This window comes from Barbus barbus (assembly GCF_936440315.1).
Source record: "Barbus barbus genome assembly, chromosome: 26".
Classification (NCBI taxonomy): Eukaryota; Metazoa; Chordata; class Actinopteri; order Cypriniformes; family Cyprinidae; genus Barbus; species Barbus barbus.
Window position 1 is genome coordinate 6,903,617 of NC_136754.1, and position 18,516 is coordinate 6,922,132.

Consider the following 18,516-nt stretch of genomic DNA (forward strand, 5'->3'; position numbering starts at 1 on the left):
AAAAACTTGCACAAAAAACTTGCTTCAAAAGTTAGTTTTCAGGCCCCCAAAATGCTGTTGTCATGTAAATGAATGGCCAAAGTGCATTAAAAGTTTTCCATTTTTAGTTGAAAACAGTGTAACAGGCCCACCGAAAATTTGCCGACTAAGTGCATTTATGCTAATCGTTTAATGGGTATAGATTGCATTTAATATTAAATTCATGTTTAAAGTGTGAAATTATTAATACATATGATGTATATTTATATTTTTGATAATATTAGAATCCAGTCCTTCCCAATAGCTTGCAAGTAGCTTGATTCTAGTTTAACTAATTTAAATTATTAGTAGCTTTTACAGTGTCAGATTTAGTGGGTGCATGAAGAATATTAGCATTTCTCTTTAAAATCAACATTTCTTCCCACAATTGTGATTCCTGAGTAAATACATTTATTCTTCCCCTGTGCCACGTTATTAAGTGTGTAAATGCACCACTTTTGGTTTATATCCTACTTCAAATGTCATCTGTGCCTCTATTGCAGCGTAATGACAGCTTACATAAGAGTTTGGATTTGTTGCAGGTAAAAAAAAAATTTCCGTCAAGATATATGCTTTGAAGTTTTGATTTGTTTGAACTGTCATGAACATTAAAATATATTCAAATGTGTTAGGGAGAAATACTGAAGCTGTGAGCTTATGAAAACACAAAAATCAAGACGTTTGAGATGATTTTCAATCTGTTTCTTTCATTTTATTAATGTTGCTCCATGTATACAAGTACATATATCTCAGTTCTTCCATTTGATTTTTATTTTTTATTTTACCAGGGAATTTTGGAAAGAAAAGGAATGATAGAGAAAGAAACAGAGAGAAAGAGAGAGAGAGCGTGTGTGTTAATTCAAATGAAATATCACCTGTAGCAACATTATCTCCACAGAAACCAAAAATACACAACAATAGGGCCAACCACTGACATGCAAAACACACACACAGCCTCACACATACAGATACACACAACACTCACATTGTTCTGTCAGCATATTGAGAGATCGGTGTGTGTGAAGTGTGTCCTGTTTGGTGAGTGTGGAGGTCTGGGCTCTCTCTCTCTATCTCTCTGACATCATGACATCTGCTGCTTTCAAAGTACAGAAAGACCAGAACTCCGTTAACACACACACACACACACACACACACACACACGCAGAAAATGCATGCTCATACCATGCATAACTACATACACACACTCACTTCATACTTCCGGATCCCTCCACACATGTACAAACTTTAAATTAACCTTCAAACATCCAATTAAAGGGATAGTTCACCTTAAAATTAAAATGACTTATCTTCACTTCAAACCAGTATTACTTACTTTCTTATGTGTGACATAAAAGGAAACGTTTTGAAGAATGTGCACGCTGCTCTTTTCTGTACAGTAAAAGTGGATGGAGCCCAAAGTCTGTCAAGCTCCAAAATAGCACCAGAAAAGCTTCACAAAAGTAGTCTATAGGACTTGTGCACTAAATTCCAAGTCTTCTTTGAAATCTAAATCGCTTTTTACTCAAAATCTAGCTTGACAGATAAAGTCCCCATTCACTTTCGTGCAAGGAAATGAGCAGCTCGTTCAGCTTCTTTCTTTTTGCAATCTGCGGATGACAAATAGTCATACAGGTTTAGATCATCATTTTTGGGTGAACTGTTCCTTTAGAAAACACTAATACTGTTAACATTCAATACCGTGCGTGTGTGTATGTGTGCATTTGATGCATTGTGCTATACACTGATTTTGTTTCCACTGATATGTGAGAAAAAGAGAGAGAGAAACAAAGAAAGTAGGAAAGTCAGGAGATAAGCAAAGACACAATGCCAATCACTAACTAGAAAGCAGCAAACAGGAAATATGAAATATGTATCAGGGAGGCTGGACTACTACTATTACTACTACTGTCACTCACACATACACACACACACACACACATATATTAACCCCACCCACTGCCATCATATCACACTCAAATGGAGGGAAGTGAGATTCGGAGGGTGGCAATGAATAGATTCCATGTTTGAATTTCACCCCTCATTGAATGGAGGTAGAAAGAAAGGTGAGAAGAGATAAAGAGAGAGAGAGAGAGTTGGGGGCTGGTGGTTTGTATCAAAGTTCAATTGGATATTAAAGATAATATCATCATAACTGCCAGTCTTATTCACCATGTCCATCACCAACACAATGATCAAAGTCCAGTTTGTTAAAATCATTATTGTTATTGTTACTATTATCATTATTCATATTATAATTACTGATATAATTTAAAATGGGCGGGCTAGTTTTAATTATTTAGATTTGATCTGGTTTTTCATTTGTCATTAATCTTGTCGTTCACTGTTCCTTCTGTTAATCCTGCACAGCAACTGCTTGCTCCTTGTTGGGGGCGGGGCTGGGCTCCGTGGTGATTGGTTCTGCGGGGGTGGATTCTTTTGCGGGCGGAGCCTCAGTCTTTTTAGACTCAGTGTCGGGCTTGCTCTCTGTCGCTGTGGCTACAGGAGGGGCGGGATCTTTAGCGGGCTCTTTCGCAGCTTCTTTCTCATTGGCCGGAGCTGCAGAAGGGGCGGATTTTTCTTCCACTTTGGCAGGAGGGGCATCTGGACTCTTGGCGGGTTCTGCTTTGGCAGCCTCACTGCTCTTGGTGTCAGAAGCTTTAGGAGCGGTAGCGTTTGCTGCAGGCTCCTCCTTCTTCGGAGGGGCGGCGCTTTTCTCCTCCTCCTTGGGTGCGGTGGAGTTGCTATCGGTGGTGGGCGTGGCTTCTTTGACGGCCGCCGCCGTGTCATTGGTTGTCTCGGTGGTGGCAGGAGCGTCCTCCTTGTTCTCCTTAGGAGCTTCGCCCTCCTCCGCCGACGCTCCCTCCGTCTTTGCATCCTTCTCTTTCGCCTTCTCGTCGTTCACATTGTATCCCTTCTTCTTTTTGCTCAGCTTCCCTCCCATTTTACCTCTGACCTGTGAAAGAGAGAAACAGGACAATCAACACTGGCTGCAATGACTCAGAATGAGTACTTGAACTGTCCGTTTCATCTTTTATGTTAACTCTAAAATCATCATTGAAATCTTTTGTTGTTTCTCAGACAGCAGTGTGATTAAATGTTTTCAAGAAATGGACCCTAGGAAAACTCAAACATCTCTTCAACACTTTCAGATCTTGACAATGTCCCAAACTATGTTCAGATTTGCCAATATCAGATTATAATAATTACAAATTTATTTTTGGTCGATTCTTTCCAAATGATCTTGATTATCATAAAATATTCAAGACAAAACTATATAATGCTATACCAATAGATTACAATCTTTTGGATGCCACAGACCCCCAAATATGATACATTTTAGTGAGCTCCCATCCCTAAACTTTACAAGGTATCTATATAATTTCTTGAATAAAGATCCAATTTATATGAAAAAATTACATAATAAATATATTCCTAAATTGTTATTTAGAAAAGATTCTAATACATTGATTTTCTACTTATTATAGTACTGTAAGATTTATTTAGTGTAATATAAGCTTTATTTATTTAGTTAGTTTCTCTAAACCTTTCTACAGACCATCTAGCATTCCTTTGCAGGTTCCAATTTCAAAACCCCTGGGATATACTGGGTCAACATCTATCTAATTTGTTTCTGGTTTTAATTCCAAAGGAATTTTAGTAGAAACATCAAAGACAACGAGTTAAAAAAGGTTCCTCTATTGCTTCCTGAGCCATGAGCAAAGAGCAACCACTGAGCATTAAAATTTTCCTCTGGGATTATTTGGGGAAATTCAAGTGTAGCATGTCAAACACTACATGTCTTGCATAATCATAATGACATACTGGGAAGAAAAAGTGTAATTCATGCTTTTAGCAAGTACTAAAAAAAAAAAAACATCTGCAAATAGGTCTGTGCAAGGTGTCATAATGAGAAAGAGCAAAAAAAAAAAACCCTGCCCTGGGTTTATTTTAGCACCAATGCGCTTCAATCCTGAAACAGAAAGCTAATAAAAGCTCAGCAGACTAAACTCAAATTTCTGAGACAGCCTGTCAAGGTTCTATCATATCATGCATTAAAACTAGATCATTAATCAGTAATCAGACTCTAGCGCTGATAGTTATCTAGATAGATGGAAGAGGTTTTAGAGGACAGCATCTCCGAGCCATACTACCTTCAATTCAGAACCAGTTACCAAGGCAACCGGGTGCTCACATGACTCATTCCGAATAAGGAGCTGTGCGAAACACATTCTCTCTCTCTCTCTCTCTCTTTTTCTCTCTCTCTTTTTCTCTCTCTCTCTCACTCTCACTCCAATGTCCCTGTTGGCTGCTTTAGCGTTCCTGAGCTCAACAACCATCTGTGTAATGACACACTTGCACACACATACAGTTATACTCCAGACAGAAGGAGAGCAGTAATCATGTGAAGCCAACATGTGAGTTGAGTGTTTCACACACACACATATGACAATGGAAACATGGAAATCTTTCCTTGCAGTGTGCAAGAGAACAATAGACACTATCTGTCCCGTCTCCACTGAGTCAAGCAGACAGCAGCACGCTGTTTCAGCGTTAAACAATACGCTGCAGTGTGTGTGCGTCTGTGAGCTGTTTCATCTGTACAGGAGGCTTGAAATTCACTGACTGTGTGAAACCTGCTGATTGGTAGTAAATTCGATCCTGGTGATCCTAGTAAACTGTCTATGCAGTGTATGGAAGTAGTATTCAAAAGCCTCATTGCCAAATTGAAAATTAAAGGATGCACTTTTGTTTCTGCTCCAGTACAGAGCAATGCAAAAAGAGTTTAGCTTAAGCTGTATTGGCTAGGCTCTAAGACAGAGCTCCATCGTAGAGGCTAGGGCCCAGGGCAGAGCTGCACAGTGGAGAATGTTTAAGGGTTAGTCAAGTAAAGTCACCTTTATTTATATATAAATTTTAACAATACATACACCTTTTAACAATACAGATTGTGTCAAAGCACTTAACAGTATCAAATTGGAGGATAGAGTGTCAGTAATTTATAATAATAAGATTAAACACTCAATTTTCAGTTAAAGGCAATTCATTATTGAATTCAGAGATGTCATTGTCTAGATCAGTTTAGTTTAAATAGTATCTGTGAAATCAAATTGACGATAATCGCTAGAAATTAAGTGTCACTAGGGCTGTAACATCTAATTGATAAAACATATTTCATTATTGTGTGTGCAGCAAAGAAACATTTTTAGTAATTAATTTTAGATTTTATATTAACAAGGAAATTGTCACTGTATGCAAAGCAAGTATTGAGTTAGTACTTCTCAGTAAAATTATGTGTTTAGGTTTTTATTTTATATTACAGTAATTTAAAATGTTTTGCTGCTTAGAATTTTTTTTTTTTTCAGAAACTCTTTTGTTTGTTTTATTGCATATTGGATTGTACTGTTTATATCTGCCCTTTATATTATATATTTAAAAACATTTTGCACACAGTGTGTGGCATACATCACACAGACATCAGTTTGCACTACTTGAAGTGCAATGAGCATTGTGCACATGTAATTGAAAAAATATTGATAAAATATATAAAATATATATATATAGCTGTATTGCCATATAAATGTGTGCAGCGTTGAATTTTCTTATGTAACTTTAAAACTCAACACACACACACACGCACACACATGCTGGGCTCGAGGCAGAGGAGGGGGGTCGAGAACTGGAGCAGAAAATTTGACCCAATCACTGTGCTGTAACAGCAGAAATGCATTCTGAGAGCAAACACAAACTTCTAGTGTTTCATATTCAAATACAATAAACTACATTAGATATGGACAAAAACATGTATGCTACCTTATTAAGATATTACATATTCACTCACATATTACTTTTTTCTAGTATATTGGTCTTATATACTTCTCAGTGAGTATTTGAATCATTTCATTGGCTTGTTTATCTAAATATTACGGACCCTATATGTATGTGAACGTAGGATAAAATAAATATAAATGAGTAGAAGATAAGTTAATAATACATATCCTCATTCGCCCTCATGTGCATGTGTGTGCTTGTACTGTATGTAGAACAGTTTACCTCCAGGTCAACAGGAGGCAGTGTGGAGCCACAACTCTGAGATGTTTTAGTGAGGACTGGACTTGAGTGGAGTTTATAACACACACACACACACACTAATAACTTTAGATCTGTCCTCCAAGCTCAAATACACACATACTCAAGCGAGCTCATAACCCTAGAGACGTACTCAAACAAAACACACACACTAGCACATTGTTGGCCAGGGCTCAGGCCTCTACGTAAACAGCAGCTCAGGCTAATGAATAACTCCTGAAAACTGAGCAGACAGAGAAACCAGAAGCTCCTGTTTTTCGTTTGATGGGAATGATGATGTGAAGAGTAAATATGCAGTAATGAGTCATTTGATGATTATTGTGATTGTGTTTGTTTTATTGATTATTCTTGTTAACACAGATCATGAGTTAAGGGCCAAAAGGTAGATGTGGTTTCAGGTTGACAGACAGTGTTGACAGAAAGAGCAATTATTCTTTTGTTTAATTTCTAAACTTTCCACACAAAAAATCGGCCTTAACTGTGTGTGTCCAGTGAGCACTCTTCCTTTCTGATCTTCCTGATCAGTGAACATGTTTTAGACTCTTATTAACTATCACAGAACCATTATGGAACTAAAATCAAAATGGGAAATATTAATTACGCCTGCTAAAAGCAGTTTATATGCATTCTTTCAGAGCATAACTCACTAAAGGAATTAAGTTAGGTGACTTTGTGAATTTGGCCACAAAATTGGTGATGAACAAAATTTGCAGGCTGTAAATCCCCATCTTACAGGCCATTTCTAAATGCTAGGTTGTGGAGGATAAAGGCAGACTACTACAATCTACCATTCTTTATCCAAGCACTTTATTTGGCTCTTTTAAAGTGTGCTTGACCCCACTGCACATGTGGGTGCCTTGTTAAAGAGCTCTTCTCCATCATTTGATAAATTATTGCTGCCATGTACACAAAAATCACCTATTAAAATTACATTTAATAGTGACGCCAAATGCAGCAGGCAAATATTGCTGAGTTTCATGAATAAAGTGCTCTGTAAAGATCCTACAAAACGTGATTTACTCATTCTGCTAGTTTACTATCATTCAAAAGTTTGTGGTGAGTACAATTTAATAATAATAAAAAGAAGAAGAACACTAATGAATGCTTTTATTCAGCAAGGACACATTATATTGATCAAAAGTGGCAATGAAGACTTTTACATTGTTAAAAAATATATATCCATTTCAATATAAATTTCCAATTTAATATAAAATATACATTTCAAATACATATTTTTAATAAATTCTGTTCTTTTAAACTTTCTATTCATCAAAGAATCTTGAAAAACTGTCACGTTCCACAAAACTATCAAGCAGCACAACTGTTTTCAATATTGATAATAATAATAAAAAAATGTTTCTTTCAAATTAGTATAATATTTCTTGTGACACTGAAGATTTAAAATTCATCTTTGCCATAAGGAACAAATTAAATAACTAATTACATATTTTAATATATTAAAATAAAAAGTTACTATAAATCATCATAAAAGTTCACAATATAGTTTGTTCTTTAGTTTATTATTCATCAAATAAATGTGCATGAGAGCATAAGAATCAAACTGCCCTTAAAATCTTACCAACACTAAACATTTTAAAATCCTAAGAAAACAGCTGTTAATGATGATGCAGTTGGATTGAGTTTAATTTATATAGCGCTTTTACCAAGCTCAAAGTGCTTTACAAGCAACAACAGATAAACATCTGTTCAAACCCCCATTAACTGGAATAACTGGTGAGCTTCCAGTTTATTGAGTCTAAAAATATAAGATAAACCTAGTATGACAAGAATGTGCCTTGATAATTCATATTGTATTGTTTTTACAAGGTCATTATTTTAGGGTTATTTAGCTGAATGTGAAGAAAGTATCAGGACCTTGAGTGTGTGTGTGTGTGTGTGTGTGTCTGTGTGTGTGTGTGTGTGTGTGTGTCTGTCTGTGTGTGTGTGTGTGTGTGTCGCAGTCCATTTAACTTTGTCTGAGAAACATCTACTCAGGAACATAAACAGTAGAGCGAGGGAAGATTTTAAATGAACACAAACGCAATAAAACAGTCTCACAACTAGTACTAAGATAAATAGAGTTCAAATGGACAGACAGAGTGCGAACGAGCGCAAAGAAGACATTGGTTTACTCTAAAACCCCTGAGTGTTTCAACAAGAGTATTTGGAAGAGCTGAGGTAGTTTACTAACTCATTTGGACAGTGTCTTGAGAAATGTGAAAACTTTGACCTGGTAAAATCCTTCATCCTCACACACAGCCATCTCTCAGGATGGAAATTGCTCTAATGAAAACAACGGCGAGGGAACATAAACACCACTGGCAGACAAAAACACGCTCACGCACACGAAGACCTAGAGATTCTTTCTTCAGTAGTGTACAGACTCTGTATTATTCTGATGACTGTTTAGCGGCTCACTGATGGTAAAATGCACTTTGACTTTGAGTGTGTGTGTGTTTATTTAAGGCTGTCATGGCTCCTAAAAACACCCTCACTGGAGCCAGTCTGAGATAGTAACACACACAATCCCTAAGCCTCACCCTGAGTTGCAACCTTGTATCTGTGTGTTTCAGGATAGTAGATTTGATTGTGTCATGTCCCTCGAGTACAAATATCCATAAATCGTAACTGACAGATGCTTGATAAAATGAGATGCGAGCTTCCACACTTGAACACACACATATATAGGCTAAATGTTAAACCGAGGTCCTTACTCTCTGTGGTCATTAAAAATCCCAGGATGTCTTTCGAAAAGAGTAGAGGTGTGACCCTCGGGAAAATGGCAAATTTTCCCATTAGCCTCTGACCATCACGGCCTCCTAACCATCCTCATATCTACTGATTGGCTTCATCATCACTGTCTCCTCTCCAGAAATAAGCCAGTGTGTGATGGGCGTTCTGGTGCACTGTGGCTGCCATCACATCAGGTGAATGCTGCACAATGGTGGTGGATGAGGAGATCCCCCTCACAATGTAAAGCTCTATATAAATGTAACAAATTAAATGTACAGCACCCTTATGGGTGTTTCTTTAACTATTGCCAGTGTCACTTTTAATTTGTCAAATATAACAGGCATTACAGAAGAATTCTGTTATTTTTCGTAACCAACAAATGCCATTTCTATTGCATCTCAAATTCTGTATTGTTTTTGATATTGCGGAAATGTCATTTTCATTGGAATAAAAAAGGTAGAATCATTTGTCTTTCTACAGCTAAATTATGCACATACTATATGCATTTATGCATTTAAGTATACATATATACATTAAAATAATATTTTTAAAAAAAAAATTAAAATTTGTAATTTTACAAAATGAGCTTAACTGATTTTTTTTTTAACCGAAATAATTTGTCATATCTTATTAACCTAATGACCTTAATTAAAAAATTTATCATTTTAATATCTAAAATAAGTATGCTAACTTTTGAAAACTCTAATTCTATTAGTGACAAAATTGTTGGTTGTGATTGAAATGATACAACCAAGGGATAGTCAACATAAATAATTTCTTCACAATAAATGTCAGGCTTTATTTAGATAGTTTTAAAAATTATAATAATATTTTATGATTGATTTTAAGATTAAATGTCCGTCTTTGGGATAAAACAATACAATCTATACATCGAACACATTTTAAAAATAGCAAAATATAAATGATGAAGGCATGATAAAATATTTCCAAGAATTTCCTATAAGAAACAGTTGAAATCTTTAATAAAAAATCAACATTTGGGACATAAATATGCTCATAGTTGAAGAAACGGCCACATATTTTTACTAGACATTTTTATTGCACATATATGTTTTTTTTTTTTTTAAACGTATTAGCTTAAGATTTCATATCTGACTTTGTGAAGTTAAAAAAGACGTATATTTTTGTTTTAAATATCTGAGATTTAGGCTTAGTCTAAACATAATTCACATATCACCAGGAAAAAAAAAACGGACACATACAAATCTACACAGAGTCTAATGTTTTCATTCTTGTGGGACTTGCTGTCCAAACAAGAGGCGACAGCATTGTTCATTAGGCCTTGATTATATAGTCCATGTCCTGAACACAACACAAGTGTTTTTTTAAATATGCCTTCACTCCTGTCTGTACTTTCACAAGGTTCTATACTGTAAAAATACTGTGATACCAGACTACATTTATCACTCTCTGACAGCTGACATGTATTATTATTTGATGTCATTTATGTATGTCTTTTGGTAATTGTCTGTTCAATGCCCTCATCCAGCACTAAAGCTGTGTTTTGTGTGTATCTCTCTCCAAGGGACTATAAAAGACAGGTGGGGTCAGTGGGGGTCTGGCCTTTGATTGGCTGTTGCCGTAGGAACCATAGAATTCTGGCTCATTCTTACACTTCCTTCAGGTCATCGTCATGGCAACCCAGAGAGCGATTCCATGATGACACACACAATATCAGAATTGAGGAATCTGAGCTGCTGCTTACCCATAGGTAATTAACACATAATCATAGAAATAAATACACAAATGAAGTTACCCTGCATCTTGGGGGTTGATGCAAGATATTTTGAACAATGTTTAAACTGTTTTATACATACAATGCAAGTCAATAGGGTCCAGTGTTGTTTTGTGTGTATATATATTAGTGCTGTCAAACGATTAATTTTGTTTACATAATATGTGTGTGTACTGTGTCTTTTTATTATGTATATATAAAAACACAAACATACCGCATATATTTTGAAAACATTTACATGTATTTACATATATATTTGTATTCACATAATTGATCATATATAAATATATTTAATATATAAACAACATATTTTTATTAAATATTATGTGCAAGTTGTAGCGGGAGTTATTTATGTTATTCTCCTGGACCCTAGACCTGGTACGTAACAGTGTGTATTTATATATACATAATAAATATACACAGTACACAAACATATATTATGTAAACAAAAACTTTTATTTTGGATGCGATTAATCGTTTGACAACACTAATCATCAGCACTAATATACACTATATTGCCAAAAGTATTGGGTCACCCCCTTCTAATGAACATGTTTGACTACTTTAGTAATCTCTATGAGTACAAATCTTAATGTTAAAGCATATAATGATATTCTACGGAATTGTGTGCTTCTAATTTTTAGCAACAGTTTGGACAGGACCCTTTTCTATTCTAACATGACAGTGCCTCTGTGCATGAGGCACAATTTTTAAATGCATGAATTATGTTTCCATCTTTGTTGCCACAGTTTTGTTAGTGCCTTTTTCTGTTCTAAAGAAGGGGGTGTCCCAACACTTTTGTCCTTATAGTGTCTATACAAGTCATTGGTGTTTGGTGATGAGTTTTTGGCTGAAGGTCTGCATATAAAGTCACACCAGAGGTGTTCAGCTGGGATCAGGACTTGGCTTTCTACAGACCAGTCAAGTTCTTCCACACTGACTGAATCAATCATGTCTTTTTGAAGCGTGCCTTATACACAGAGACACTGTCATGTTAGAATAGAAAAGGGTCCTGTCCAAACTGTTGCTAAAAATTAGAAGCACACAATTCCCTAGAATATCATTATATGCTTAAACATTAAGATTTGTACTCATAGAAACTACTAAAGTAGTCAAACATGTTCATTAGAAGGGGGTGACCCAATACTTTTGGCAATATAATGTGTGTGTGTGTGTATATATATATATATATATAGTATACAGTACATTTTGCAAAATCTTCTTTAGCATTTCACAGAAACATTTTCGCACAAAAACCACCTGCAAAATCATTGCAACAAATTTTCATTTTAATCCAACAGATTTCAACTAAACCACCGCCAATAGAGCCATCACGTTATGTTTGGAAGACTGCTTTGCACAACACGCTTGAAGGGTTGCCATGTCCACATATTTTTAAGCATCTTTGGGCTTGACTCATAAAGCTATACAGTTTATGGAGTTAATAAAATAGGCAGGTGCACGACACTATATTTTGGTATGTGGCTTATTTCCAAGATAACGCATTTGGATTTAAGTTTATCTTGAATTGTTCTTATGTTGTTGTTTTTTTATAAAGATCTGGCAACACTAAAATGAGTCAAAACGCTGTAATTTCTTGCACCGCACATACAGGAAAGACACAACTCTGAAACACATTTAAATACATCATTAACAACTAGTTGTTCTGTTCGGTTCTGTACACACTGTGTAGAGTTGTCACTAACTGCGTTTTTCAGGATTCAATTCAGTTGTCACTCCCATAAATTGCTGAACTGTGTGTGTACAGAACAGGGTTAAGCACTAAAAGATGAAATGACAACCGAATTTAGCTGCAGTGTGTACGTAGCCATAAATAATTTTAAAAGCAAAATAACTGTTCAGAAAGCTTAAAATGTGCGTTGTAAAAATGTAAAAGTGAAACAATATCAGGCTCAGTGGCTCAGTTCTACTGCTCCACATAAAGCCACCAATCACTTTCCACACAGTGCACACAGACCGTAAAGCATGATGGGACAGAACCTGACTAGTGACTGACACTAAAACTTATCAAGTTCTTCCAGCACAACTAAGGCTGCCTGAGGAAAACATAAAATAATAAAAGAATGCTCCACTAATCTGAAGTAGTTAACAACGGTGTGACAGAATGGGTACGTTGACTTTGAAATTCTTTTTTTTTTTAAGTTAAGTGACAAGTCCAGAAATAACAGTGATTTTGAATGCATCTCTAATTTGGGACCGTCTCAGATGTTCTTGAGTTATCTGTCCCTTTCAATGATCTTTCTCAAACAAACACACACACACTCAAAGCTCTGCTTGGCTGAGCTGCCTCTGTCTCTGTCAGTGCCATCCTGTCTCACTGCCTCCTTCCTGTCTCTCTCTTGCTTTCATGTCTATCCCGCTCTTCTTCTGACAAACACTGAAAACTGTGATCGCAGTCATCGAAAAAATTTCAGATAAAAGCACCTGGTGCACCAAATTCAGCATTAGATTTTAGAGCATTGCCTTGGTCGATTTGTAGCACATGTGAGGTAGAGCATCACAACATACATATTTGGTATATTTACATATTTTCCAACCTGAAGTATGAACTGTGCAAATCCGAGAGAAAAAAAGCTGCGTTTTCAAGTACATTGACTTAATTTCAGTCAGAGTCCAAAATAAACACCAAAAACAGTGTTGGCAAGTATATATGGTGAAACTTGCTAGCTGGCCAGTAATTGGCTACTGTGTGTTTCAGAGTGAAGCACGGCACTGTGTTTATTTACTAGTGAGCAGCTCAAGATTCAGAGACCCTGAGTGGCTCGGTTCACAGTAAATGCTGTTTCACACGAACTTCATCTCTGAAAGTTTGGGTTACTTAAAGGGGTCATTGGATGCCCATTTTCCACAAGTCGATATGATTCTTTAGGGTCTTGATGAAAAGTCTATAACATACTTTGGTTAAAATCTCTCAATGGTAGTGTAAAACAACACCTATTTTTACCCTGTCAAAATCAGCTCTGTTTTCAGCAAGGCGTTTTAGTCCATGTTCCTTTAAATGCTAATGAGCTCTGCTCAATCCGCTCTCTTCCGTGGGGTGATTAGCCGTTGTCATGATACTGTTTACTTTAGCGGCAGAACTTGCTAACTAGCAAGTTGTTAGGAAAGACGATTTGCAAAGATTCTTAAAAGAACCTTATACTCACTTCCTCTGTAAGTGAGGCTGGATCACGAATGATTTGCGCAAACATAAACGCATTAAGGTAGAATGGGGGTGCATTCCCTTCAAAAACAAAAGTAATCCACTGCATCTTCAGTGGCTCAGATGTCAGGAGTAAATGACGACTGTTATGTTCATTATTACATCCAACAACAAAACACCTCAATCGCTTAGGAGCCATTTTTCTCTACATCTGCTCCGGTGTCGAAACAATGGCAGACTGATGACAGCTCACTCAGGGCAGGTCTAAGGTAAGACAACAGTCCAGTCTGTGCTGAAACGCTAGTGTCAATCAAACAATCGTGGGAGGGCCTGGATCTTTGTGACGTCAGGGGAAAGGGGAAATTATGTAACGAGATTAGATGCGAAATACGTAGCGACACACAAGATGCGAAATACGTAGTGACACATTCGATGTGAAATGTCCACTGCAACATATGGAGCTGTAATCATAACTGTGTACAAAAACAATTACAAGTGCTCCCTGTTTTACCACCTGTAGTGTTCAAATTGCAGAAATTGGAAACTGCAGTGATATGTACTTGGTAAATATTTCGCGTCTTACAAACAAATTCCCAAAGGTACGTTTTCGTCATGAGATCAGGTTACTTAAAATATGCATTTAAAAATGCAACATGCTCATCTTCCCAAATTTGTAATCAGAAACAATTATAAATCTGTTGTCAACATTATTATTATCATTAATAAATACTTTTTTAATTATTCATTTGTTTATTTTACAGTACAAAGTATTATTTATTATTATTAATAGTAAAATGTCTTTATTGATTTAATTTCTATAATTAAAAAAAGATTGTATTTATTATTAATAATAATAATAATAACACATTATTATTGTTGTTGAATATTGAATGGGCAAAAAAGGTTTTCCTTCTTTTTTTCTTTAGCTGATTACATGCTTTCTACAGCACTGTAAATAAATGCAAAAAAAGCTCAAAATCCGTTCTTTCTCATCTCTTTGGCTGCAACTAGACTGATGCGCACTGATTCCGACTGTAAAATCTGCAATCATGAACTACCCAACAGACAATACAGATCTTTCTCACTCTCAATGCTTCCTCCTGAGTCCTGCTCTCCTCTGCTATTGCAACACACAAAACTCCAGCTAGGCTTGAAACTGGGTGTCTCGGACGGACATGAATCACCTGACTGCTCGTCTTGTTTCTGTGGGTGACCAAGTATAAAGGGAATCTCACAATATAAAATACACATTTAATCAAGATTATTGCTAATTCAACTCATGAGTGCTCAGAGCCAAAGGTGCAGATCTGTAAATGTCGGCACTCGCTCATGCAGGGTTAATAATGTTTTTGGTGGCTGAGTGGCTCCTGCATGAGTTGCCTTCAGGCTCTTCTGCATTATACAAATGCACTGGACAAATAAATGAGACCTGAACTGATGTAGATATTCATTTCTCTCTCTCTCTCTCTCTCTCTCCAGAGAGGGAGAGATGGTATTTCCATAGTGTAGCAACATAACAATGTCTTATGTCATCGATCCAGTTCATAAAAGATCAATAATCAATAGCCAATTTGTTTTTACACTATACATTTTTATTGTGGTAACACCTAACTATTTTTAGTGTTTTTAACATTTAAAATCTAACAATTTGGTAAATGGCTACCTCAATTTCTCAGTTTGGTTTGATGTCTCCAGGTTGAAACGCGTGACTCATTCAAGCAGCGGTTTATTGGTGCGTGTGAACGCGTGGATTATGAAGCCTCTAGCTCATCCTTCTCTCAAACTCACCTCCGTCCCATAATAACGGTTCTCATCCAGACGAAAAAAAAGACGACATTTGGGCGGAGACGTTTTGCACGGTGTGCCAGGATCTGAGCCCTAGCTCTTTTTTTCTCCCTCACTTGGTTCATTGTCTGCGGCATCGCCGTTAAATGTAAAATAGATTCCTCTACAAACGGAATACTGATGAACACAGCTGCGGAAAATTAAATTTAAATCACAAATACAGTTGTGCATTGAAACAAAACAGGTAATTAGTAGACAATATGAGATATATATAGGAGGTAAAGCATCAGTTGTCCATCCACACCCTACGCGCAATGCGCATGTGCTCTGCAGAGACAAAGGATCAGGCAATTACCGCGGTAGCTTGAAATACTAAATAAACTAAAAAAGGAAATACTATCATAAAAGGCGCATTGATATATAGAGAAAAAACCAAACCCTGTTCACTTTACATTAGTAAGTGACAGAGTTAATAAACCGTCTCTTTGGTACTGTATAGCATCACAAAAGGTAAAGAAAATATGTGTACAAACAGTATTAATTAATTATAAGGATTTATCGTGTGTATATTATTTATAAACTTCGGCTCCGTAATATCTGTGTAGGCTATGTGTGCGTGCGTGGGTGTGTGGGTGCGTGTGCGCGCACGCGTGTGCACCAGTTAGACAGAGCTGCAAAATGCGTGCCAGCTCTGACAAAAGAGGACGGTGGACATAAATCCGCTTGTGCAAACAGTAAAAAGCAGCATTTACTTTGGAAGCAACCAAAACCATTACCATTACCCCATACAAAACATGACTCTGGAAATATATAATAGTCTAAACTTATACATTTGCGTCTCAGAAAATACGCTTTATCCATTACGATTTATTCTAATACTCCTTAATTCATCTTATGAGCATTTTTCATTCAAATTTGCGCATTAAAATAATAATAAACAGCTCGAAAGCGACTGCATGCACGCGCAGAACACGCCCCTCTCCACTCAGTTCATCCGCGTGAATTCCGTGGCTGATTTATTGAAATCTTTATGTGCATCGCAGAAATCAAATAAGCTCAGATATATTATTACACCATTCACCCGCTGAATGATGTGCTGAAAGTACACTTGAATTCGATATTGCCCCGGTTCACTACCGTGCGCTCCGTCTCTCCAAATGGAATCTGCTCTTATTTATCAGAGACGCTCCAACTAGACAAATTCTTCATGTAACTGAGGCAGAGTGTTTATTTAATCTCCTAAAAGAGTGAGAGACTCTTACCGTCGGCGGTGGACTTTCCTGTCACTCCTTTCTCAGGCGTCTGCTGTTTTTTCCCAGTGTCTTTTTTCCCGTGCGCGTGGATTCGGCGGGGTTTATCGGGGCTGCTCGGTGTGTGTCTAGCGCTGCATTTCTCGCGCGCACTCTCGTATTCGGTTTGGGGGGGCGGGGGGCGCTCGACGCGCTGCGAGCCACTGAGGACGAGACACGGCAGCGCGCCGCACCGTGATCAAGTCGCGCAAAGAAAAAAAATGTTACAACTTTATACTCTTTATCAAAAGAAAATTAAATCAAATCTACAAAAACAACTTGCTCTTCTGTTTTAATTAGTTGTTTATGAATATTTTTAAAGTAGTGAACTTTTTTGTCTGGTAGCTAGTTGCAGCCTATTTCTGGTCAATGTGTAAAGAATTCACAATGTTTCATTTTTAACTTGTACCAGCTAATATAGAGATATAACCCATTCACGTTCATGCTCGTGCGAATGGAAGAGTAAAATGCTCAATAAATAGATATATAATTTTTTGTCTTTGCGCGCCCTCTGGCGACATCCGTTTAAAATGTGGCTTAAACACAGACAATGTGAGGTGAGTACAGAGGTGTAAAAAAAACTAAAAATATATTCTAATAATAAACAAAAATGCAATGGAAAAGATAACGTGTTTAAGTAATGATTGTTTTGCTGAGACACTGTAATTAATCAACTAGCCTATAAAATTATGAAAAATCAGAATGATCAAAATGATCCGAATAAATGCCCATGAGAAATTCAAAACTAATGCAATACAGAAATTGCAAAGCTAAGGCATGACAATTGGACAACATAATGCACATTGAGTCAGCACGGTCAGAAAAAAAACAGGTGGAGGAGAAAAAACATGTTAACTGCAAAAGAATTAAGAATTAAGGTGAAGAATTAGGTGTCTCATTTCCAGAACTGCAACCTTCCTGGAGTCTCCAGAAGTGCAATGTGTCAGGTTCTCTTGGAGACTTAGGTTAGAAGAGACAAAGACTGATTTTTATTGGCTTTATACACAGATAAGTTGAGAGAGACTCTTGAAGGACCAGCACCATATCCTCTTGTACCACTGTTTGAAGAATTTATCTTCAAGAATCTGCAGAAAGATTTGGAAATTCATTTTTAGTCCATCTCCTATCCCGAAAAGTCTGTCTTGCAGAAATTAACTAAAAATGAATTCACAAAATTCACTGCCAGATTCTTGAAGATAAATTCTTATCTGCCTATAAAAAAACAGTCTTCATATATTACACTTCAGCATTTGATTCTTATTTAGTGTGGTCATTTTTAGTATGTTTTACCCAAGCAATGTGAGAACCTGACACCTTGTACTTCTGGAGACTCCAGGTAGGTTGCAGTTCTGGAAAATGGTGGCGCCACGCTGGACACTACATGGTTCCTGATGGTTTCACAACTAATTCTTCACCTTAACATGTCTTTTCTTCTCCACCTGTTTTTTTTTTTTTCCAGAGTATGGGACACCATACTTGACGTGACGTGAAAAAAAGACATTAATTCCTTTAACTCTGTGAAGTGAAATTTTAATTTTAATTTTTAAATGACAATGTCGGACATAAATACACGTCACTGCAACTTATGAATAAAATCAGTGAATGCTAATGATGAAAATTCTGTCATTAATATTTAGAGTAAGCATCACAAAAATGTCCTCTTCTTTTTTCCAGAAGATTATGAA

At 36.6% G+C, this 18,516-nt stretch overlaps 1 protein-coding gene across 2 annotated transcripts; it reads right to left on the minus strand.

Moving 5' to 3' along the window:
* Positions 1–705: 705 nt before the first annotated feature.
* On the minus strand, positions 706–16,927 carry LOC306845650 (brain acid soluble protein 1 homolog). Of its 2 annotated transcripts, XR_013782005.1 has the most exons (3): positions 16,805–16,927; positions 1,004–2,971; positions 713–773 (listed from the first exon to the last, which is right to left on the minus strand). XR_013782005.1 is itself a non-coding variant. In XM_079378562.1 (2 exons), the coding sequence occupies exon 2, from the start codon at positions 2,957–2,959 to the stop codon at positions 2,372–2,374; it is 588 nt and encodes a 195-aa protein (XP_079234688.1). In that variant the 5' UTR covers positions 2,960–2,971; positions 16,805–16,927; the 3' UTR covers positions 706–2,371. The 2 variants fall into 2 exon arrangements, 1 of the variants encoding a protein (XP_079234688.1); XM_079378562.1 differs by having other exon boundaries at positions 706–2,971.
* Positions 16,928–18,516: the final 1,589 nt, after the last annotated feature.